This window comes from Atractosteus spatula, chromosome 8 (genome assembly GCF_055471065.1).
Source record: "Atractosteus spatula isolate fAtrSpa1 chromosome 8, fAtrSpa1.hap1, whole genome shotgun sequence".
NCBI lineage: Eukaryota > Metazoa > Chordata > Actinopteri > Semionotiformes > Lepisosteidae > Atractosteus > Atractosteus spatula.
The window spans coordinates 23,202,333-23,229,066 of NC_142713.1; the positions used below are offsets into that span (position 1 = coordinate 23,202,333).

The 26,734-nt window shown below is 35.4% G+C and overlaps 1 protein-coding gene across 2 annotated transcripts in view; it reads left to right on the forward strand.

Moving 5' to 3' along the window:
* Window positions 1-10,758: 10,758 nt before the first annotated feature.
* slc6a15 (solute carrier family 6 member 15) overlaps window positions 10,759-26,734 on the forward strand; it is a 37,056-nt gene continuing 21,080 nt past the window's right edge. Inside the window, exons 1-3 of one of the 2 annotated variants that reach the window (XM_088923383.1) lie at window positions 10,759-11,024; window positions 16,201-16,692; window positions 24,147-24,304. In XM_088923383.1, coding sequence (XP_088779509.1) covers window positions 16,401-16,692; window positions 24,147-24,304 — 450 coding nt within the window. In that variant the 5' untranslated portion in view covers window positions 10,759-11,024; window positions 16,201-16,400. Of the gene's footprint in view, window positions 11,153-16,200; window positions 16,693-24,146; window positions 24,305-26,734 lie in introns of both variants that reach the window. The other variant, XM_088923384.1, reaches the window with a different exon arrangement.

Below are 26,734 nucleotides of genomic sequence, written 5' to 3' on the forward strand. Positions count from 1 at the left end.
GTAGATTGCCAGGTGAAAGGATTTGTAAACATATTTTGTTAAAGCAAGTCAGTTTTTTTCCACAACACATAAAATAAATTTTTCCAAGAAAGTTTAGCCTTTGTCACTAATGAAACCACTAAATAAAGACATAAATATAGAAATCTTAAGATTTTTTTTATTCAATGTTGGTAGCAGGATGAACTGTCAGGTTGAGCTAAGTGTATGTTTTGTCGCAGAGTTGCTGCAAGATGTTAACAGTGAAAAAAGGTATTTAGAAATGAGTTATTTCAAGAAGAAAATTTTCAGAATAATTGCAAATCTAGCAGGATAGAGAAAGCACAGAAAACAGGCAGTTAGATTGATCAGATTAGTATGAAAAGTCATTTAGCAAAGGGAATGAGAAGAGTGACAAACTAGTATACTTTAGATCTTTTTTTCTGAACCAGGGAAAATCTGATCATGTTTCTCTATAACAATAATAAAAAACTTTATTTTATATACCACCTTTAAAAGTGGCATCTCAAAGCAATACAGTAGATGTAAAAACAGATAAAAGGACCACAGATTACAAAGTAAAGGGTACGTGACTGATATCACTGGGAATACAAATTGAGAGCTCTGGGGTGCAGCTAGAGAAGACCCTGTCACCTACAGAATGTAGATGTTCTTGAGGACAGCTAGAAGACCAGAGTCAGACGGACAAAGGTGGGGAGTAGACAGATAATAAGCCATATACTGTAAGTACTGAATGAGGATGAGGATTTTGAAGTTGACTCGAAACCTGATAGGTAACCAGTGCAAGGACTTGAAAACAGGTGTAATGCATCCCTGATAGGATTCTCGCTGTCATATTCTGAACATATTGAAGATTGCTCAGTGTGGATTTAATTTCCCCAGTGAACAGGATGTGCATTTATTAATTCTAGAAAAAAAGCCTTTCTTGATTTCTCTAGTTCCCTTTAAAATAAACTATTATTCCACAATGCAGAGTATTACATGGCCAGTATTTACACATGATATTTGTGATTTAAAGAAATTAACACAAGCAGCTTTTGGAGATTTAAGTGTTGGCTGAGTTATTGCAGGATAAAAGACTAGAGATGTTGGTAAGAAGAAGATAATTTTAGGAAAGCTGGGGAATACACTGATAACAAGAACACTTCCTAATGGGGTTAGGCATACTTTTGATGAAGATGATGAAGTTAACAGACTGTATGTTTACATAGATACTGAAATGAGGATTGTATTTTAGATTTTGTGTAGTTGCTAGCATTGAACTGTGTGTTGGATGCACATGAATTGAAGTAATGGGCAAACATAGCTGATGCGGATCCACAGAGCCAGCATATTAAGATGTTTATAATTAGAGGCAATTTGTTTAAATAACTAGGTATGGATACTGATGTGCAAGAGAGGTGGAAAGGCTGTTTCCTTAAGCTTCCTTATGTTTTGGAGTGCGAGAGGGAGTCATATCACACATATGGAGAAAACCCATGTAACCCAGAGAGAACATGCAAACCCCACACACACAGGATGGCAGGAATTGAACCTAGGACCCCAGTGCTGCAAGATAGCAATGCTAACCACTTCGCCACCATTATAAATGGATGGATATCTTAGTTATCTTTCTAGTTCACAGGTTTGCATGCATAATTTAATTTTGAAAGCCACTGAGACATCAGGCACTACTGTTGTATTTATGAAAAAGAAACAAAACAAAAAGCATACTAACAACTGTGCCATCCTACTCCTTAGTTAATACATTTTATTATTCATAAACAGTTAACATTGTTAGCAAAATATTTTGAATTATATTTAACCCTATTTTTTCTTTAGTTTCGTATTTAACTTATTATATGATAGTCAGATTTAATGTATATTTGAACAATGAAAATATATTTTTACAAGATGCGGGGGAAAGTGCAATAACTTATTACAGTGCTAAATTTAATATTATTGATTGCTAATAGTTTATGCTAACACCTAACTTTCTTAATTAGATGTATTTAAAACAGTGAACTAAGTGTAACATACCATTCAGATATACAATCGAGAATAGTTTTGTGGTGTTTGTATGGATGAAACGTTTCTAAAATGTGTAACAAAATTAAAGACGATTAAAATCTGTAATCTTTCCACTTGTAATGTCATTAGACAGAACAACAAGTTTCTGCTTTGTCTGAGGATGGTATCAAAAAATAGTCTAAGTGGTGAGAAAGTTGTGCTTAATGATAATTAAGGGACTTAAAAGTAAAAAGAGATGGTTCATATTGCTTGATTATTTTAAAAACTAAGTTATAAGTGCAGACGCGATTGGTGCCATAAGCGCTCCAGGCAGTAGAACGTTCGTTCTGTACTGCTGAGCTCCGCGCCTCCTCCCTCTCTCGGTGCCGCGCCCCTCTCTGACGGAGCGCAGTGGGCGGTACGCTGTTTTCAGAGCCTCTGATTGGGAAAAAAAGACCTGCTGATCAGTTTCACACACCAGGAAGAGAAAAGAATGGGATTTTTTCTCTTCGAAACGTGTGTTGTCTTTATGAAATTCGTGTATTTTAAACATTTAATTAAGAAGTAAAAACCTTACAGCGTACACAAAGATTCTGAGCTGATCACGAGGAAGAAAAATCACCCATTTTTCGCGCATAAAAAGTGGTTTTTAACTCTCGAAACCCGTTTTTATAGGTTTTAAAGTCGTGCGATGTCTAAGTTAAGCAGGAACACATCATTATATCTCATTTTTTATTTCTTTTTAAAAAAAATAAAAATCGTTTGCCCAGCCTAGTTAAAGCAAGATAGTTTGTGAAAGAAAATTATTTATACTTTATAATATTTATATATAGTACCACATATATAATATTAAAATAAAAAAAAAACTATAATTAACATCTTAATTTTATTTGAAATTGGACTATACAAATCTATTCTAAAAATGAATTGATCTCAGAAACATCAGCTGGACAGATGGATAGACAAATTGAATAATTAAACCTAAGTCTTAAAAGTGATTTAAAAATGTGAAGAAAATGTTTTACGAACCACTTCACTTATAGAGGGAATGGGGAGGTTTGTGAGCAGCGATTGCTTGTTCACCGGGGGTGCCAGCTGCTGGTAGCTATATTAGGATCACCCCTGTCTTCAGTTTCTGCTTGGAATAACAACAGCATAATCCTAAATACTATGCTAAGAACTGTGCTGTGGTAGCTCAGACGGCAAGGACATCTAGCTTCCTCAGGACCGGAAAGTCCTGAGTTCAATCCCAGATAGGGGCAAGTGATGTAGCTTGCTTTAAATCCTTCCAGACAGGTCCCAGGTCCACTCAGTGTGCTTCCCAAATGAATACTGGGGGGTTAATCCTTCCGGGGGTAATAGGCTGGTGCTGACTGCATTCTCTTCACTTCCAGTGTCAGAAGGTCAAGAAAAATGGTGGCCCTTTCCCCCATGGGCCTTTATGGCCTGTAATGGGGACCTACCTATAGTACCTACTATCCTAAGAACAGGATCAGCTTGTCTCCAACTTTGGTCTGCTGGTTTTTGTCACAACTGTAGTCCCTCCCCCCTTAAGGGCGCTCCGGCCCTTTCACTTTGGACTTGATTTTGTGCACCTGTCTCCTGTTCCCCGTCCACCTTAAAAGCCAGGCGCTGACGTTAATCCGGGCTCTGCATCTGATCTCCGTATCGTGCGAGTCCGGGACCTGAAAGTGCCTGGTCCCATTAAGGTTTTAATCTCTGTTCCTGTTCCCATTCCGCCAATTCTGACCCGGTTCTTGTTTTTATCTAGTCTGTTTTTGGATGGACCTCCTGGTTTTGGACTTCCCCTTTCGTGTTGGATTTCCCATTTGGATTACTACAGGATTGTTTGCCGCGTACTCACCCCCATGTCTTTTTCCCCAGTGTTTCCTCACCATTCCGAATTGTGTCGTCCGCATAGGGTCCGGAAAGAACTGTTCATTATAGTTTTTTCATTTCAGATGAGCACACAGCTGGGGATGATCCTGAGATAATGTCGTACTAGCTAGTATTTATCTTAGTACACAGCTTTATGCTAAATCAGCACGTTAATTGCAGTTGACTCCATGGATGCTGTACCCACCTCTGTACAGTTCTGCAACACCGCAGTTGACAGTCTGTTCCTGAAATCAGTGACATTAAACCCTTCTGGTTTGGAATCAGACTAGGGATCCTGGTCTAGGGATGTTCAAATCGTACATCAGCAGCAGCTGACATCTAATTGACTTGGACCGGGCTGTAAAAGATTGTACTTTCAATGAAAATTTCATATTTTCACTCTCTGAAGTCTCTCTGAAAGACTTACACATATTTTACAGAACGAGTCTAAATAAAAAATGAAATTACAAAAACATTTTTGTAATGTATCCGATCCGCACATGGACAACTCTGACACTGAATGGAAACTGAAGGACTTGTATTTTACAAGGAGAAACAAAATTAAGAAACAAAAGATTTCCCTGGTTGTGGCTGTATACACAGCTATACTGAGACAGACACTAACATACAGTACATTATTTCTGCACAATTACTTGACATCCTATATAAAAAAAAACCTCAATGTGCCCATCTAATTAAATTTCCACAAACGGTCACAATTTAAATGAGGTTTATTTACAGTACTTTTTGTGATTGGGTATCTCTATGGTACCTGTGAATGTGGGTCTATTGTTACTGCAACCCACCCAAAAACAATTTATGGTGGAAAGTCCACCATACTGTACCTGAGCAAAATAAATTAAATTTGAGATTGCCAGTTGCCTTAGAAATTATCTGTCAAACACACGTAATGTCTTTATTTTTTTCAGGTAAGGTTGTATACAATATATTACATAAGTAAATTGCTAATGATCTGCCTTGCTAACAAGGTAAATCAGAAATGTTCAATACAATATTGCATCAGTATCTTTTTTCTTAGTAATGACTGATGCTAAAAGTTGAACTGAAGACCAAATGGACAAAATAAATAAAGTCAAGACATAGTTACAATCCACTGATGGTTCCCAATCAACAGGTCTGTAGATCTAGATGTTTTAATTGATGTTTATTTATGAGTCTGTCAACGAGAAAAGATAATCACATCCCATATTTACAGTTCTTCAAAACATTTTTTGCATTGGTTTCTCAGCAATTGCACACAAAAACTCCAGTTCTTTCCTATTTGACTTAGAGCCTGAAGCATAATAAACATACTGTATTTAAATTCTCAATTTGTTCAGAGGGTTAAAATTACACACTCAGCTCTTTGAAAACTTGACACTGTAAAACTGAAGAAGTAATCATTTCATGACCAAAAAATTATTTTTCTGACATTTTGTTAAATATGAAATGGGATTTTCCTGCCATTCATATTAAAATGTACTGTAGTAATAAAAGACAATGGGTGATGCAATAATACTAATACTAATAATAATGAATAGTGCAGACCAGTAAACCTAATTGACTGTGAAATACAGTAATTACTTATGTTTGAGTGTTCTTATTTACATATATATTTCACAGTTTGAGTAATTTGTCATGTAAATTCACAATAATGGGAGGCAGACCCACAAATTGATTCAAATGATTTAATAAAAATATACTTTAAATTAAAGAAATTTTGTTTTTTAATAAAAATGGAATGCATCTGATTTAGGGATGGCTGATATACGTACAAGTAAAAACAGGATTGTTTCTGTTTTTATTATCATTTGTAAACCTGATTAGAAGCAGCTCAAATCTTAAATTGTCCCACTTTCAAGGTGCTTCAATGTGAGTATGAAATCTATAGCTTTAATGCAGTGCACTGTATAGTACTTCTGTTTAAGAGTGTTTAGTGATTGCCCAAAGTACAGTATCTCTATATTGTATAAATTGGTTTATACTTGTTATAGAAATCATCAAAAGTCCAGATTCTTTCTGATGGCTGTAATACCTCTTTTTTACTTTTGTAGAAGAATGTTTTTTTTTTTGTACTGAACATGCAAATATTGAAAACTGGGTAAAAAGACAGGATATTGTTTGACGTCTTACACTTTCCAATATGTCAATAACTTAGAAGTATTTCATCATTCTTAAAAGAGTGCTCATGACATACCTCCTGTAATGGTGATGAATCTTATTGCCTATTTAACAAATGTTGTCCATTTTACCAAGATACCAGATATTCTTTCTTCTATTTGTATAAAATATAAATGGGGAAATTAATAAAACTCTAGCATCTTTTTGAGTACATAAAACAATGGAAGCACATAGAAAACTGAAACTTGATTGAAAGTCTTCTGCAGAGAAGGAAGTCTGGTTTGCAGGAAATGGGCTTTGTAGTCTATTTTGGTCTGTCTGATACATGATGCAACTTCTTAAGAGGGTTGCTACTACTTCTGCTGTTTGTGATCTTTTACCTGTTATCTTGTGCTGTGTTCAAATATTCCGAAGTGACAAAAAGAGAGAGTACCAATACTGCCAATAATTTTTCTGATCTACAACAATTTTAGATGACCAAAAATATTAGATTCTACATGGTTGGTGGTAAAAAATTAAATTCATACACACATGCACACATAAACCAGAGACATTCCACTTTACTTTTAAAATACCACAGTCCTAATGGTAGCCCTACCAGCTTAGACTGGGACTTCACCTTTGAAATGATTTACATTCATTTACTTTTCATCCTCTTCAATGTTTTACTAAAGTAATCAATTAAAATGGAAAAATACATTTTCATAGGACTACCTAGTAGACAAAGGTCAAGAAGGGAACAAAAATCAAATTTTTTCTTTGTGGAATGCCAGACAGTGCAGTCTTGAAATCACACAGATATTCCCAAGTGTTGTAGTGCATGCCCAGATATACTGTACTACTGCCAGTCTTTTGTTCTTCACTTTATAAATAACAATACACATAACTGCATAAGCATTTATCATATTGTGACATAGTTAAGACGTCACTTTACACCAGCTGCTCCAAATCACAATCATTCCTGATGACTTTCTAGGCAAATTTCCTCCTACCTACATCACTGCCACTGTTTCCCAGAAATTCTCTCTTCCTGGGTCTCCTGATCTGCGTCTCTGGGTGATCTTTCCAGATTTCAGCAAGAGGTCCCAACTCCTTATTATCAGCCTGCCAATGCATCTTTGCCATCAGCCATTTCACCAATCTTGTCTCCTGTTTCTCAGGCACAACCAGCTCCAACATAATTTGAGCATTACAGACTGAAGGCCATGTTTCTGGTTTGGAAGGAGGTTGGTTGAGTGAATGAGGAGATGGACAAGGTTAAGGTCTATTAACAATCTTAGGATCAATTGCAAGGCTGATCTTTCTGTCAGGGGACAGAACCAGAAAATGTTAGGACACCTGAGCCGGAGGTCGAATGTCAGATAGAACCAAAGCCAAGGAAGAACAAGGCTTGTTTATTGTGAATAGATAGCAAAGACAGAAGGAAACTCTCTTCCTGGATTTTTTTAAGGAAATGCAATGCCAGTGGAGAATCCATTGCAGTTTAGTTAGATGGTTCAGCATTTGATAATGGGAACTTATTATGGAAGATATAAAGGGAACAATGCAGGTGGTATGGTGTAGGCGGAGTTGTCCAGAGGAGGCCGTCGAAAGAGATACTGACGGGGAATATAGAGATGTTTCTCTAGCAGAATCATGGTAGCGGATCCTAATCTTCAATGAAGCAGAGAAACATGAGAAAATAAACCTTCAGTCTGTAATGCTCAAATGTGCCAAACCCTGCCTTCTTCCATCCTTACAACCTTGTAATTCTGTCTTACCTTCGGCATTTACAGAGGTGCTCAGTTTACTCTACACATTTTACCCCCTCAATAACTTTAGGAGTACATGCATATTATGTTGAATTCATCTTTCTGTTTTGGAGACTCTACTTTCTAAGAATTTTTCCACTTAAGCTGTGGATTGTCTGTTCCACTGGAACCAACATTTCTACTCAGGAGTCGTGTATTTTAATCTGTGCTGCTTCATTTTCACTGGTGTCAGATCCTTCTCATGTGGCATTTGCTTCTCTCAAAATTGCACTTCACACCTCTGCCCTACCACTATCTCAATCATAATCCTTTCCCCTTCCCCTTTCCCTTTTGAATTAAGTAATGGGTATTCTTTTATTCTTGATTTTCCAGGATACTTTGTGGCCACCCCATCTTGTTGGCCAAAAGTAATTTGTTCTGCAATAATTTCAATTCCTCATCCTGCTCTTTTTTTGCCATGTGTTCCATATCAGTATTTTCTGTCACAGAGCTCATGTGGCAAATCTCACCTCAATTATGCAATGCAAATAATCTTACCAGGAAGAGCATCTTTTAGATCTTGCTTCATAATTCTCCTTCTTCCATCACCACATAACTACCACTTAAAATTCCAAAGCACAGCTCCAGTTGTGGCATTTATTTTTGGAAAACTAGAATATGCTACCCTTCTTTCACAATGAAGATCTCTAGCTTTTTACAGCTGTTACTGTAGCTTTGAAGGCTACTATCAAGAACATCTTTTCATTTAATTCACTAAAATGGCTCTCTCTTACTACCAATTTCTAACCATTGCAGCGATCATCTCAGGCTATATATATAGCATCACTAACAAACTCTGGATTCTTCATAAAACAGTTCTCTGGCCACTCATTTTTTAATAGGCACAGCCTTCTCATCATTCCACCAAGACATTCCTGATTGTCTAATAAAGCATCTAAATCTTCAGTCATTATTCCTTGTGCTCACTCTTTACTGGAACATATAAAGCTTTTAGCATTAACAGTGACAATGTTGTGTAAGTACAACTTCAAATCAGACACACAGGTCATAGAACCTCTTGCTTTCCTTGAGGGAAACCCCTGTTGTTTGTGACCTTATAACTATCTTAACAACTAGTCACCAGGAAAAATATTCCACAAATGTCAGATTTACTAAGCAAAGACAAGTAAATCCAATATCAAACAACTAGAAGAAACAGCCGTTTATGACATCAAAGAACCATTGTATCCTGTGGGTAAAGTCCAATAATCATGCCAGGAGCCTTTGAAGGAGCTGATCACAGCAATATGATAAAGGACAACTGAAAAACTGTGATATTTTATCCACTGACACAGTATACATAGTAATGGAATGTTAGATTTGACATGTGTGGCACATTAGTTTTTTTCTTTTCAACAGTCTTTGTCCACTACAATATATTAATTTACAATGAAACACAATATTAAAGGTCGGTTTAGTACAATAATCATCTGTAGCTGTGTTTTGTGACGCGCATAACCCTTTGGTATTTTCATAATGTAGCAACTCCTTTAAAAGTGTTAAAACCTGAAATTTGGAAGACAGAGGTCTGGACTATTGGGTAGGCTGAGTGCCCTGCAGTATGTTCTTTCAAGTTGTTGCTTCATGATTTGTATAGATAGTCACCAAATAAATGAACTTTCCTAGTCAGCGAACCTGGAGTTTGGCCATATTTCATACTGGTTATTTTCAGCATTTATGTATAAAAATTTGTTCTGTGATTTGGTACTACCTTTAGTAGTAGTTAATGACAATGCATAAACTTTTCCATGAACATACCACATTTCATCCACTGTAGGGTATAGATAAGCATGTTGTATTTGATCAAACTATGGTTTGTTTTATTAATACCTGGTTTTGTATTGGTTTTTTTGCAAGGGGAAGGATGACTGGCAATGTTGCATAATCAGGTGAAGAGATTGCAGTTCTCTTGGCATATTCATGCTTTATTAGAAGTTGCTAAGGCGATAAAAGAGGGCAACCCATTCCACATTGTAACATTTCTCTGATTCAATGCAAAGAAATATATTTTGAGTTAATAGGTTAGCATTTAAGGGAATTAAAGTGTAAAAATTCTAAAACTTTGTTGTATTGCAAATGTTCTTGTATGACCTTCTCGAAAGGGTTTGTGCCAATCTTGAGGTCTCTATCAAAGTCTTTAGCTTGATGTTGACTGTCACAAATGAACTGACCTTCATGCATCACAAATGACAAGACCTTGGAGCATCTTTAAGGTCTTCAGTCTCTCTTTAAACCTCTTCACCCTTTCATAGACATTTCATGCTTACATTTAACTCATATTTGTATATTTTAATATACAGTACTGTGATTTCTGAATATTAAGAAATAATATTGATACATCCATCAATACATATATTCTTTTTTTCATTTTTGATGCAGTATTGACCCAGTTGAATAAGAAAACCAAAATTTTGTCTCACAATAAGAGAATGAACATCCCTGGGATTCTGCATGTACTGTATAATGTTGATATATTTACATAAAATTTTACATAAAAGCTGAATATTTTTGCGACAGAGCTCTATTTGTGTGGGGTGTTTTTTGAGCTGTCATTTCCCCCGACATTATATTACAAAGCAAAAGCTACTTGTGTTACAGGAATATAACGCGTTTAATTTTCTTGTTTATTCTGTGCTGTACTGTACAGTATATCTAAAGATGGCCTAACCTGCTGTAGGTTCTGTCTCACCCTATGATACTGAGCGTATTTAGCGGGGATTCAGAAAGAATATGCTACACAGGCACTAATTCCAAATGTAGGGGGATGCATGCACGTTTGATTAATGTCAGTTTAGTTAGAAAAGATAACCAAAGAGGTAGGTTATTCTCCAGTAGTTTTAAAAGGTACATTTTAAAAAAAAACCTTTGCTACACACCATAAAACCTTACACGCCTCAAAACAAAAACGTAACGCTTTCATTGTGGTTTTTAGCAACAGTCGTAGTAGGTTCTACCAAAAACCCGGGTGGCGTAGGGGAGCTGTAATAAAGCCACATCAGAGAAAAACAAAAAAGATGTAAAGCTCTTTTTTAGCGTCTATGTATTTTTTGATAAGAAAGCGAAGTTCGTAATCAAACGTTTGACCGGAAGGCATCCAAATATTTTACATTATTAGTCATACACTTGGATAGGCAAATGAACGCCCCTACACAGTAACATCTTACTGTGTACAGCCGCGAGTTCTTCAGTAACCAGCAGAGCTCCGTACCTCAGCTTCCTTACCAGCAAGTGACAGTCATTTAAATGATGGTGAGTGCATGTGCTGCTGCAGCATTCTGATATCATACAAAAATCCAGTAGGTTATTCCGCTAAATCTAAAGGGAAAACGTACAGCCTATTTGTACAAAAAACAGTATACATCTTGATGCGGCGATAGGTAAGAAATTAATATTTTATAACTTAGTTTATGTGGCATTTTATGTGCATGATGAAATGGATGTGGCACATGGATGCCAGTCATATGTGACGGCAGGGCGGGGGATTAAATGTGCACTGTACTCCTTACTTGTATGTATGAATAAACCGTAGACGTTTTCATTCATAACGGTAATTATTTATATAACTCTTCAAAAATGTACCAGTATTCCTTGACAGAATAAATCAAGTAACATTTTCTATTGTTTGATTTTCATGCATTTATGTAGTAGGTACTGTAATATTATTTTAATACAGCGTATGGTAATTACTAAGGTGGCCTATTTTAGCGGTCTTTCATATACAGTACAGTACTAATATACTATACTAATGTATATTATATACGGTTTATTTAGGTTTTTATTGATACAAAATAAACTAAACAATTTCTCATTAATGGGCATATTTAATTTTCAATCGAGAGACGGGGTGAGGAAGAAAATGTCTAAAAGATATTTACACGAGGCTAATCGAGGAGGTGTAAAGCAGATCTTTGCCTAATCACTTAAGCCGCGTACATGTGAGTCTGCACCATTCTGCCGCACACTGTAACAATTTACAAATAATGCAGAATAATTAAGTAATTTGATGTTTGTCGGCTTTGTGCAATACGTGGTCTGTATTTATGGCGTTTAATAATATCAATAATGATTAATTATAAACGTTTTTCTAACTTGAACAACGCCAGTAGTGATAGAAGTGAAAATGAGTTTTGTGTTTGGGTTTGTATGCAAATGAACCTCGGCTGGTGGCATATTGCGTCACATTTTAAATTATTAAGGTACCTGGAAACAGTATCCCCTGTAAAGCAGAATGTTTATTGAAAAGAGACGTGTTAATTTTATCCCTTGGATAATTGCATTTAAACATGCATGTAATTCAAAAAAGGATACCGATGAAAGCCGAATGTTAAAATGACAATGAAAAAATCCTGATGGGCGGCTTGTATACTTGCAGTTGCATATTGGTAGAATGTATGAACAATACAACAGAAAAGGCCGATTAGAATATTTTGTCATAGTGCTTTCGCTTTGCTACAGTATGGAGTATAGAAGTATGTACCCATCGTAAGATAATTAAAACTGTATGTATCATCGGTTTAGTTTAATTTTCTTAGGGTGTATCACAAGTCTGCATGGCCGTCGGTACAGATTACACTAAAGAATTTTAGTCTGTGGTATGGCATGTGACTTTCAGTAATTTATAGCCTGCGCTAAATAACACAGTGACAGAAGAAAACTGCAAAAATGGCCAGTTAGCTTTGTTACTGCAATATGTCCTCATGTAAGGTATCTCAGACATTAGGTATAATTATGTAATGATGAAATGGCATACAGTGTAATTAGTTTAAATGAAAAAATAGATTTAAGAAAGGTAGGGATTAGTTACTGATTTTATCAAATCACCAGACTTGTTACTTATACTTGCTATATCAACACAATAGACATCAGCTATTAAACGAACACGCATACTCAGATAAAGAGTAAATATTTTGACAAGTTTTAGTGGTTTAGAGACACGTTTTAGAGACACCTGAAGGTTAATGTTTGGATGCTTTTTGTAAATTAATTTAATTTACAATTAAATTGTAAATTAAAAGCTTTGACTTTTTTTTTCTTTTCTGTAGATTTCTTTCTGCCAGATAGTTACTGAATAATTAGTTTCAAAATTCAGTGCAACACAGTGGTACATTGGATAAAAATCCTTAAATCCTAAAGACAGATCTTAACTGCCACCACCAGCTGTGGCTTGAAATCCCTAGTAGTGATGCAGGAATGGCCTGGTGCCACTGTTATTGGGTGGGGCTGATTCAGCTGGCATGTCTTTGGCGCACCAGACAACAGTGAGTCCTGCTGATGCAAAGGAACCTGCAGGATTAGCTGGTATCGGTAGGAGCTCTCTGTCTTGCAGATGCTGTCTGAACTCTAGATTGGCACTGTGAAAAGAGGCAGCCTGTCAGCACATTTGTGTGTGTGTTGAGGGGGAGGGTGGGCATAAGTATGTACAGTATTTCTAAGCTTTTTTTGATTATCAACAAAGTATAATTGTGAGAGAAGTAGAGTCATAATTCTTATCTACAAAATACTTTTAAAACAGCTTTTTGACACATATGTTCTTCATATCATAAAACTCTATGTTGTACTTTTTATACTGAAGAAATAACTGAATTACAAAAGACTGTGTATACTGTATAACTCTAGATTGCCAACCATCCATTTTTTGTAACCACTCTTTCCCAAGATAGTTAAAGTGAGCTGGAGCCTTAACTCAAAAGACACAGGGCACAACCTGCCAGTGTGAGGAGACACATGTATTTGGGGTGAGCAATTTAGGGATGACATCTTAACTCGTACAGCATGTCTTTCAACTCTGTGAGTATGTACCGTAGGAAAACCCTTACCAACACAAGGAATAAGATAATGATTCTTGTTCTTGATGATTTGCTCATCTTTCAGGGTTCAGGATTCAGGCTCAATATTTCAGGAAGTGAAAAATACAGTACTATGTGAAATGACTAATTACTAATGACTTAATTGATTCATGCTTAGACATAATATATTGCTTACATTCGAAACTCTCACAAATGTATTTTGTATTTGGGGTGGGCGGTATAACCGGTATAGATGGTATACCAGTAAGAGATATGTGCCACAATATGGATTTGGCTATACCGTTTATACAGGTAGAGAATGGAGTTTGATGTTTACATAGATGGCACCGCCAGCATCGTCGCAAAACAGGGTTTGGAAATTTTTTCTATTGACCCGTCATAGGTTAAAATTTTGCCGGATTTTAGCTCCAGTTATATAATTCTGAAAATGTTCATCTTGCTGATATTTGGAAATCTGATTTCCAAATATTATTGATCTTCAGTGGTTCAGACGTCTGGTTTATTACGCATCTGAGGTCATTGCAGCCAATAAAGACACGCGGATGTCCTCTTCCCTTTTCCGTGAAAACAAACGCACGTGTTCGGTGCGCCTGTCTGCAAACACAAATAATGCAGAGAAATAGAGAAAGGCGGCGTTAGCGAGACGGGAACAAGTGACGAAATTGTTGAAAAGAAGGGTGCTTCATCGGTTGTTTAGAAATGGTTCGGATTTAACAAGTCAGACCACGAGCAGACCTGTATCTACAAACTATAGTATGTCTGGCAACGATTAGTCAGATGCGGCAATACAAGCCACCTCTTCTATCACCTAACGACGAAATATGTATGCGAGTATGAGGAAAGTACGAGAATAAACCCTGAATTAAGCAGTTCTAGTGTTGGTGTGAAAAGAAAAGCCACAACGCAGACGTTGCTGCCTGAGTCATTAACTAGTCATTGTCCTTATGACAAGAAAAGCACCTTCTGAGAGGGCATTCAGCACTGGTCAACTTTGTGACCTGTCACAGATCTACACTCAAGCCGGAGACTGTTGACAAGGTTGTCTTTCTGGCATGTAATCTGTAACCTGAAGTACAATTTAGTGTGTGCAAATACTCTCTTTTTCAAATTTTTACACTAAGTAGCCATTTCAATACTTATTCAAATGGCTGCTTAGAGTTATTACTTTAATGCTTGAATATTTAAAACTTTTTTTGTAATTTTGTTTTAAAAAGTATTACATATTTACTTATTTAATCCATGTTCATAAATTCATTGTATTGTTTCAGTTCTGCAAAATAAAAATGTTCTTAAAAATGTTCGACTTCTACTCCAGTTCAATGTGAAATTTCAAAAATACTAAAATACTAAAGCACAATACCAAACAGCACAGTAGCTAACCAACAGTTAATAATAACCTAATAGTTAAGTCTAAGCAATAAAAACTTACTATCCAAGACTTGTACTCCTTTTAAAGCATGTTCTATTGAAATTATGAGAAAAAATCTATATCATGATATATATCGTTACCGTCCAAAATTAAAATTACACTGTGATATAAATTGTAGGCCATATCGCCCGGCCCTATTACTTGTTATGCAACACTTTCATTTTGTGACCTACAGACATATTATAATTTTAATATTATTAAATTGATGTTCCCCTACTCCCCTATTGTCTGTTTTTGGCTATTTTTAGTGTACACATTTGTATATGTTACATTGTGTTATATGCACCGATATATATATACTGTATGTACAGTACAGTAAAAGTGAAATTGTGTTAACAATAAATTACGAGAGGTTCAATATACTTTTCCAGCATATTTTTTGGTAGTGGTATTTGGTCAGTGGTGTGGGTCTTATATTGAGTAAATGCGTTTCTATCAAACAGGATTTTAAGTGCTTGAAATCAGGTGAGTCTCTAAGGTAATTCCACATCTGGTTTACATGATATTATTTAAAGCTGGTTTAAGCCTGACAAAGCAATTAATCCTGTCCCATAAACTGCACTGTCTAAACTCGTCACTTATCCTTTAAAAAGTTCCTACTTTGGAGTGATTTCCAAGCACATGTAAACTCAAGGTATGACAATGAATGACTTTTCTTATGACAAGTATGTTTTCGTGCTATTCAGTAAAATGGAAAAATCATGTTTAATTTAAAAACGAACGAATGAGAAGAGATTCTTAACTGTAATTACTGTGATAAAAACCTCTATGTAGGTATAACTTGACAGGTTGTTAGGTTTTCAGTTCAATTCAACATCCTTTATTTATCCCCATCGTTTGCAAGCCCGATGGCATCTGGAACAAAGATAAGTTTCCTTTTATTTGTTTTGCCCTGTACACAGCATAAACATCTCTCAAGGCAAAAAGGCAAAAGACTGATGAAAGACATGAGATGATTGGATCAGAAGTTAATATTCAGAAATCACTTTAAATAAGTCTGTTCCTCACTTCTTGAGAGCACTCTACTGTTCTAGTTATATTTTGATAATAATCCGTATATTAATAAAAAAAACGCTTTATCCAGAGTGTAGTGCTTATTTCTAAATACACCAATATGCTTTAATTATAATTTAAAGATACAATGTATTTTAACAACGAGTCTTATTTTTCTTTTTTGTTTTTATCCTAGATATTTTGTGATAATGAAGAAATAAAATCCTTGAATATTAAATATACATTGCCAGCATATTAACTTTTGTTCTTCAATCAAAAGAAGTGTCTGTTTTTAAAAGAACCTGTATTACAAAGGGACTCGGCCAGATCAGAACTTCTCCCCTTCCCCCTCTACCAATAGACATTTTCATCCCTTTGTACTTGTTTGCTAATCAAATGCCCAAAAACAGCAAAGTCGTCAAGAGAGAGCTTGACGATGATGTCACAGAGTCTGTCAAAGATCTGCTTTCCAATGAAGACCCTGTTGATGATTCTTTCAAAAAAAGTTCATTAATAGTAGATGATGTCCAGGAAGACAAGGAGAGAGACATTGAAGAAGGTTCAGACACTGAGGAGGAAAGGCCTGCCTGGAACAGCAAACTGCAGTATATTCTGGCTCAGGTGGGCTTCTCTGTAGGCCTGGGCAACGTCTGGAGATTTCCATACCTCTGTCAGAAAAATGGTGGAGGTAAGCCCATCTCCTAAGATTTGTCCTTTTAAAAAGCATTTTGTCTAAAGTGCTATGTAATTTTATGTAGCCGGTATTATAGTTAATTTATGTTTAAATCTGTGTTTTTACCCTGCTGAATGCTATTATTTTGCATTTTTGGTGTTTACTTACTGTCTGTCGCTCTTTTAAAGGTATTGTACATGGAAGTCATTGCTCTTTCACTGGATTGCTGTTTAGTAAAACACATCCCTTGCCCTCTGGGGTATAGAATGTTTTTTTAGAATAATTAACCATAATTAGTTTAAATATTGTAATTATGATCATGGTAAACTACATACACTGTCAATTGGTTAAAAATAATAAGTTTGTAAGGTTGTTTTGTTTAATAACTGCCTGCACAACTGTCTACAAATATATCAGTAAAATAGAGGACTGAATGTTAGTTAAACAGGCTCTGGAACTAGTGATCAGTATTAACTGTAAAATATGCTTGAGGATTCAATGATGCAAAGTTTTATACTGTAGATGTTTTGTGAGAAGCAACTCACTTCTTTCATAATTCAGAGTTTTAGTATTTTTGTCTTGGAAACAGAATTAGCCAAAGGTACGTTCAGAGGGACATTATATGAGAAAATCTGAACACTGAAAACACAAAACATTCTAGCAGATTCTTACTAGTCTTACGTTTTAGAAAGTTTGGATTTCCTTTTTAATTTTCACTCTCAGAAGACAATAAGAATCTAGAGAGAAAATTAATCCACAATGTGCATGAATCAGAAGTAGCAAAGCATGAAGAAGTGTTGACAACAATTCAACAGGTTTTCTTACCATCTACAGTGGTTATTAAATCTTTGTGTTTTACAATGGCTCCAATTATTACAGAATGTTTTATATGGAGGCATTTTATGGTTTTATACTTACTGTATGATTTTGTTTAGACATATTTGTCCCCAGTAGCTTCAGCTTTTTAATGTGTCAAGTCATATTTTTCATTATGAGAAATTCAATTAAGTCACTTTAAGGGTTACAAAATCTCTTTGTACAAAGTGATTTTGCAACTGGTGTAAGTATTATACAGTATGTAGGATTAAGTTGAAATGTTCACTTCAGATGTTAAAGAAAGCTTTTAGTAGGTGAATACAACATTCAGATACTTTTATGTACTGTATACAGTATATTGTACGTGAACCTTGACTTGTGAGCCAAGAGTGACATTAGTTACAGTACATTAACACACTAAAATTGTGCTTTAGTGCTCACAATTTTTTTAAACCTACCCAAAGAAAAATAATAGTTATTTTGGATAGCCTTTTATCCTGCTACTTAATTACATGGTACATATTTGATCATTTTTCTTTGCTAAGCACCAATTAAATCAGTTATCTGAAAGTGTAATCACTATTGCGAGTTTCTGTCATAATACGAGTGTCACACGTTTCCCACTGTGATAGAAATACATCCCATTCAGAGTGACAGCTAAGATTTCTTTTATATGTACGTTTGTGGCTTACAAGCCAGGGAACAGAAATGATCCCATAAAAGCTGCTTACAATCCTGGGATCCTGGGATTTCTTGTGTTGTCAATACAAACTGGACAATTTTCACAACCTGGCTGTCCTAAAAAGACACATTTTTTCATTGGATTTAAAACAGCGAGGTCACCAGTAGCAAAGCTCCTGTCTTGTCATTTTTTCCACCAAGTTTTAAATGTTAGTAGCAGTCTGTTAGGTCATGCCCTAATTTAATTAACAGCAGATCAATAAGCATAAGACACAACTGTTTTACTTTTTTTTGTGTAAGTTCATTTACTGCAAAATCCATATATAATATACAGCATCACCTGTTAAACTAAAGTGCACTTTGTTCTTGAAATTTTGTTTTCTCAAAACAGTGTTTTTTTCATTCCAGTTTGGGGTAAAACAGCAGTGTATCTTCACTGATTCTGCTTGCTCAGAGCCTTATGATTGAAACTGGACATGAACAGGATTTTTATAAGGTGTATGCACAGTATTAAAAATCAGAAGTAAAATTATTTTTTCTGATTCTTTATCTAAAAACAGTTTATTTATTTTCAAGCATAGTGCATCTCACTTTGTGAAGTTTCATGTAGCCCTTACCTCAGCTGCTATCTGAAATGACAACTAAATTGAAATCCACCACATTTCTTGGATCCTATTTGCACTGTCTTGCTCTGTTTAAAATTGTCATGTATCATCTATGAATCATTAAGATCTGTTACCTTGGCTCTTACGCTGGAAGATATTATCCCTCTAATAAAAAGCAAGGCTTAGCTAACCTGCTCAATCATCATTTTCAAATTTACCACTTGTGGCAATGCTTTAAAAATTGGCTGTTGCTCTTCAGGTCAGAGCTTACTTATCTGCAAAAAAGACGCATGAGCCATTTCAACCTGGGTTTTGACTGTAGTAGTAATGAAACAGCTCTTGTTAGAGTTGCCAACGATAATTTACTTCTGGCTTCTGAAAATTTGTATCCACTCTTGCCTTGTTGGACCTCAGTACTGCCTCTGATACTGTTGAATGGAGGTCTGCTGGTATTACTGGTTGTAGCAGGCCAGTAGCAATTAGCCTAATAGTTTCAGCTGACCTGCTAGAGGTTGGTCAGATCTCTATCACTTATAAATTGATTCACAGGTGGTGAATTAGTTCATTAAATGGATAATTATTGAAGGGCTAAGAGCTATATTCTCACATAGATTTTAATTTATAATAGTTTGGTATATAAAGGGATCTCGGTGAGAGTTGGTGCTTGGCTGTTAGAGTAGGTTTGGTTTGTTATACAGTTAAACTGTGGCTAAAATAAAACCTTGTTTAGTATTTTCCTCTTGGTTTGTCCATGCACTCAAGCCTCACAAGCCACCTCTTGAGAGTGATCAGAGAATTGTTGGTATCACTGAAACAGCTTTGGCATACAGTAGTTTAAAATATCTAATAGAAGATTTGTTCAGCTTAATAGCTTGTTAGCAGAGTTTGTCTGTGGTTCCTCAGGGCTCAGTTCTTGGTCCCATTCTTTTTAAAATCTATATGCACATACTCATAGAAGTAGTGTGTCAAGTATTTAACTTATTTACTTCTGTTTATGGATCTGTGTGCTTTAGATACTTTCTAATATCAATAATACTTATACTTTTTTAATAAACTTATTTTGTAAGTTTCATTTATTAAGGTGCAGGTATTGCTATTTAGGGTGATCCTTTTCCTGGCTTTCTCTTGTCACATTCACTGATTTCAATGTTGTAGTTAGATGTTTTAAGCTGCACCAAAGCCTCACACAAGCCTCACTGTTCAGTCATTAATTGGCTCCTGCTGGGAGAAAAAATACTTATATGAAAATATCTGTTTAAAGAGATATGTAAATCCAAATGCTGAGACCAGTGAAAATGGCTTTTCAGTCAAATTTCATAGTCAGGGACTTCTAACAGGTATCAATAAAGGTTCTGTGTCAAGATTTCAATAACAATCAAGGTTTAAATGTCCCGATAAATGGTAGAGTTTGTGAGAATTTCTTATATGTTTCAGGAAGAACTATGAACAGTTTGTCCTATACCTTAGCTGAAATTTGGGTCAGTTAGAAACATTAGTTGTGCAATACATTTATCATCACCCAGTTTGGAGTGGTCAACCTTTTTCTGAGTAAAAGAACTGATTGCATCAGGGCCATCCATAAGGAGTGCCAAAATCTTCCAGTGGCTTAGTCAATGAACTTTGCTATGAAATGGAATGTGGTGCAATGTGCAAAACTTAGCCTGAGGCTGTGTGTCAATTCAGATGGAACAACAAGAAAATTCATTATCTTCACCACTGTAGTTACAGTATCACATTATTAAACACAGAATTAGAAATCTTGGCACAAAGATGTTCTGAGGAATAACATGATGATTATTTACCAGTGGGTGGCCATTTTGATCTTCAGTTGTCATTACAAATACCTTCTGTTTTCCAACTATAACAGGGACATCATCACTTGTCACAAAAAATATTTTTCTGATGTCAAATGCTCTGTCCTCGAAATAATTAACAAACATCGTTGCTATGACTCATGTGGGCTACACACGATTTTTAGAGTTTTAGGAAAAATAAAAATTAATCCTAGTCACAGTATCTCAGAAGAACTCCTAAACATGGTACATCATTTATATCCACGCTATAGATCCTATCCTGGCTGGCAGTAGGCACAAGGCAAGATACACCCTGGATGCCAGTCGATTGCCAGGCGAACACACAGACACAAACACTTTTAACTAGGGACAATTTTCCCACAAGCCAGTAAACTAACCATATGTCTTGAATGGCTTTGCACCGTGGGAGGAAACCAGAGCACTCACAGGAAACCCATGCAAACACAGGGACAACATACAAACTCCATGCAGATAGCACCCTAGGTCCAGAATTGAACCCAGGGCTCCCGGCACTGTTAGGTAGCAATGCTAACCACTGCATTACTGTGCCGCCCTCATCCCTACTCTCATTTAATGAAAAATGGATTAGAAAAGCATTTCTGACACTATCATGTACTGTATGCTATTATAATGAAAGCTGTTTTGAAATATATTGCATTGTAGACTGACTGGGAAATTAGAGTAAATGTAAAGTTACATTTTACAATATTTCACAGAAATATATAAATATAAAAAACAAAAATATTAAGGTCAATACCAATACAATAGAAATATCTTTACTACTTTATTTAAGATCATAATTTATAATGGGTTTATGATTTGTCCTGTTCTCATTTTACTTTTAGTCTTTGCAAAGACACAACATGATTTGTTTCAGAACGAATGACCACTAGAAGCTCACTAATCCTTAGTTCAGGAAGGATTTTATAAATTAAGCAATTAAAATGAGCTGGTCTGTAGAGAAAACACTTACAGTAGCTGATGTGAGTAACTGATGGCATATACTGTGCATTAACATATTGAATTAACTAACATGTCTGAGGTTTTTTAATTGTAGCTTTGCAGGGGGAACAAAAAAGTTGTTTTTCCCTAACCTGAAATGAGGTAATAACATAGTTTTACAATATGGTCTGGTTTTGCAAAGCCGTGTGTGGAAGTCTAATGGTGAGCACACAGAATTTACATGAAAAATATACATTTTCATGATCACTTACAATGTAATAGCACTTTCCACATAGAAAAATCTTACAAAACCTCCCATGAAGGCATTGTTAGATTGTATTTTCTTGAAGGAGATGAGATTTTGCTCCTTCTAAAGCTTCACATGTATAACTTGTTTCATATGTCAAGGATTCCTTTTCTGCACACTGATGCTCATACATTATATTGTTTCTAAACATATCTGATCTGACAAAAATTAAATGATACGTGAGAGGGGACATTGTTATAGAATATGTTATACTCTCAACTCAAACCAAAAGTATATTCTCTTTGTAGTATGACTGTCCCTACAAATCATCACCGCTAAAAGAATCCAGATAATGTACAAAACTATGTATTTTTCTTAACTATGAAAATGTAACAAACTTTTTTGCCTATTTCTAAAAGAAATCAAAATAAAACTTCTAAAAATAACCATGACGAGCCTTGCAAACATGTTAACTAGTTCCTAAAAAACATAAAAGTAATACAATAAGCATTTTACTTTTTTATTTATCATTCTGTCTTCAAAAAGGGCTGTTTGCTTCTGAAAAGGATAAAAACAGTTTGGGCCAGCTGTATTTATTCATTGTCATCTGACACACTGACACAAATTGGGATCTGAGTTTAATGACTTAATGCATTTGCGCACATTTTTTCTTTATCCTGTTTTTCTGTTCATCATTATTCTGTACACTTAATGGAACCATAAGTATGGAGTAATAGGCAGCTGTGTCTTGTTTGTACATGATGTTAGAATCACAATAATGAAATTGCCTTCAATCTGAAGAGGAAACAAATTGAGGCAATTTACTTGTCATGCTTTCAGCTACAGTGTTTTTCAAATCTTTTTCTACTGTTTGTTTGTTACAGTAGATATCTAAAACAAATTATTTCAATTTGGAAATAAATGTTTCACTCTGTGGAAAACAATAGTTGATAATATAAACCTATCAAGATGAACAGAGTGTGCCTTGTTTACCTGAAATTGCTTGAAAAAGACATAAAAAAAGCTGCATTGACCTCTTCTGAGCCAACCTAATAATATTGTAAAAAATAGCAAGATAGAAAGTAAAATTAATTATCATAGAAATTAAAAACAATGTCTGTCTCAATTTGCTCACTTTGATATAATTAATTCACATAACCTGGGGCATTGTTCTACAGCCTGGAAAACATTAAGGCACTGACCCTGTACTAGACAGCAGGTTTTTATTTGGCAGAGTCTACTGGCTTTTAGCAAAATGATGTAGGAACATGTATCAGGATTGAATTTGTATTTGTTTTGATTTCAACCTGGGCCCAGATTTTTGAAAGTTTACACACACCACTGCTAATAATCCAAGGACAGCATGCAATTACACAGTAATAAGCAACTCTTTTTTTATTTTCAGAACTTACATATTCATTACTTCTTTCAAACAAACTAATGTAAAATTAAAATAGAATTGTCATCTTGTGTACCTGTCCTACTTGTGATCAAACATGACTACAGAACCCTATATGCAGGGTGTTCAAGGGCTGCTCATTTCATTTACTTTATTTTGTTCATAGAGCTGCTCTAACAAGTGTGAGGGTGGTACCACTGGAACAGTTGATGCTAGTCATTTTTTCTTTGCGCAAGTCATCAGTCAGAGAGATTTAAAGATCAGGTATTTGGTCATATTGGACACCTTTGTCACAAATGGTTTTGACTACCATTTTCTGTACTGTAGATCTGAATCCCCTTTTTGTGGGGTTAACGTAAAGAAAAATTGCATATTAAAAACCTGAAAAATATTCTGAATGGCAACTGGTATTATAAAAGACCCGTTAATTGTAAGAATTAAAAACTTTTAAACAAGGTTGACATATTGTCATTTTTCAAATTTGATGATGCATATTTGATAGTTTTACATAAAATATTATACATTTTGTAAGATTAAAAATTAATATGACATTGCTAATGGATAATATGTATAAAATATGATGACTCATAACTTAAGGTAGAGTATATACAGTACATGTAGGTATAGGCCATAGGCTATAGGTACGTTTAGATATTAAATATCTAAAATTGGCACCCATAAAGAACTTGGTCCACCGCTTTAAAAATGAACTGTATCTGTAGGTATTTCATAAAATATTTAGGTGTAAGTACTGAATAAATACAGAAATAAAAATGGAACAATAAATCTAAAAATCCTGAGATCATCTATCAGATAATATTCAAATTCTTCATAAAATCAATGAAGACACTAGCAGGAAAAGAAAAGTCAAATGAAATGTATATAAAAGTAACACAATTAATTATCTACATGAGTTTTATGTACTTGCATGTGGTTTATAACTTGGTTTGTTCCTTAATTGACAGGTGCGTACCTAGTTCCTTATTTCATCCTATTGGTGGTGATAGGGATTCCACTGTTTTTTCTCGAACTGGCAGTAGGCCAGCGAATCAGAAGAGGAAGCATTGGAGTGTGGAATTACATCAGTCCACGCTTGGGAGGGATAGGATTTGCAAGCTGTGTGGTAAGTGAGGTAGCATTTAATGTAAGATTTGTCATCGTAAGATTAGGGAGGCACCTTAAACTGTATATTATATAGGAAATCTTTAATGAGTGACTAAGAAGGAAATAGCTGCTTTTATGATCTCCTAGTGAAATCTTGATGTCTTTAAGGAAAATTATATTATTTTGTTTCAAATAAGGATTGCAGCAGCCCCTGAGATAAATTGAACCCAAAACACAAATCCCATATTATAACCCAATAATTCTAAACTCATGTTATTTATCTAATTACAAACATAGTTTGGCCTAATTGATATGCAAGAAATTGTTTTTACCATGTCCCACTTAAGGGAATGTCTATTAATTTTCTTTAGTTTGCTTTAAAATAACTTGGTTAAATATTATTAAAATACAGGTAACCACTGATTATTACAGTGATTATAGAAAGTCACTGCCCCCTTTCAAAATGTTCACCTTTTGTTGCCCTGAAGCCAGACTGAAAATCAGACTTTTTCCAGTTGTATTTACAAATTGTACCTTGCAATATCCATGTGAAAAAAGAAAGCAAAATTTCTGAAAACAAAAAGTAGAATAACTGGGTTGGATAAGAGAACACCTCCCTGAGTTAATACTTGGTGGAAGCACCTTTTGCTTGAATTACAGCCTTGAGTCTGTTTGGATACATCTCTAACAACTACACACCTAGGGGGAGGAATATTTGCCCATTCCTCCTTACAGAATTGTTCAAGCTCAGTCAAACTGCGTGGTGACCGTTGATGGACTGCCCTCTTCAAGTCATTCCAAAGATTTTCAATGGGATTTAGGTCGGGATTTTGACTAGGCCACTCCAGGACATTCACCTTCTGGTCCTTCAGCTGCTGTACGGTTGTATGGCAGTGTGCATTGGGACATTGTCATGTTGAAAGGTGAACCGTCTTCCCATTTTCAACTTCCTGGCTGATGGATGCAGGTTTTCTTCATGAATTTGCCTGTATTTTGTACCATCTTCCCTTCTATCCTGACAAGTGCCCCAGTCCCAGCTGAAGAGAAACACCCCCACAACAAGATGCTGCCACCACCGTGCTTTACTGTAGGAATGGTGTTCTTTGGATGGTAAGATGTATTGGGTTTTCGCCAGACGTACCGTTTTGCATTCTATTCAAAAAGTTCGATTTTGGTCTCATCTGACCATAGCACCTTTTGCCACTTAGTTACAGAATCTTTAAGGTGCTTTTTAGTAAAGCATAAATGAGACTTTTGATGTGAGTTTTTTTCTTGCCGCCCTGCCATACAGGCCAGATTTGTGATGTTGTCACATGCACACAATGACCATGTCTTTGCCATAAAGGCCTGTAGCTCATTCAAAGTTACCATCGGCCTCTTGGTAGCCTCTCTGATCAGTCTCCTTCTGGCTCAGTTATCCAGTTTAGAGGGACGGTCTGGGTGGTGCCATACGCCTTCCACTTGTTAATGATGGTCTTGACTGTGCTCCATGGGATACTTAAAGCCTTTGAAATCATTTTATACTCATCTTCACAACTTTATCTTGAAGTTCTTTTGAAAGCACCTTTCCGCCCATAGTGGATTCTTTGCTTTGAAATGCACTTGCAAGCAGTTGAGTCCTCTAGAAATAGCTGCTTTTATTCTGAGCTCATCAAAATCACCACAATTGATCACAGGTGCCAATTAGTTTGTTGTGTGATCTGTAAGGTGATTGGTTATTCCTGAGCATGTTTACAAATGCAACTGGGGGGTGTTCACTTATCCAAATAAGGTATTTTACTGTTGTAATATTAATTAATTTTCAGAATATTTTAGAATTTTATTTTCACTTGGCTAATGTGGGTTACTGTGTGTAAATAAAAATTTATTTTCAGTGTCATACAACAAAAGGTACAAATTATGAAAGGGGTTGATGACTTCCTATACCCACTGTACCTTATCTGCTTTATAAAGAGTGCTATTTTATAAATGCTATTTAAAAATGTGCTCTGAAGCACATGTTGCTGCTGAACAGTGCAATTTACTGATTTTTTTATTACAGTATAATAATAGTCTTTAAAAAACAAAATTGTGAAAAATCATGTTAGTAACGAAAGCATAATACCCGAATAAGTCAATGCATAGCAAAATGTTTTTTATCTTCATATAGATAGTTTGATGTTAAAGATTACATTTCAGAACTGTAAACTGTATAAAAGTAGACTATTCACAAGCACAGTGAGATTGAGAAAATTGAGAGCCTTTGAGTGGTAAGCCTTTGAAACTATTTTTTATAATGTTTAATATATCATATTCATTTTCAGATCAGTGCTTCTATCTAGTAAAATAATTATGTACTATGCCATTCTTTCATGTGTGATCTGTTTATTTTTAACCAATCTACAGGGTAGGCACTGTCTTTTTAGGTTTAAGATAAATGAAAATGTTCTGTTCTTGTTTCAGTTATTGA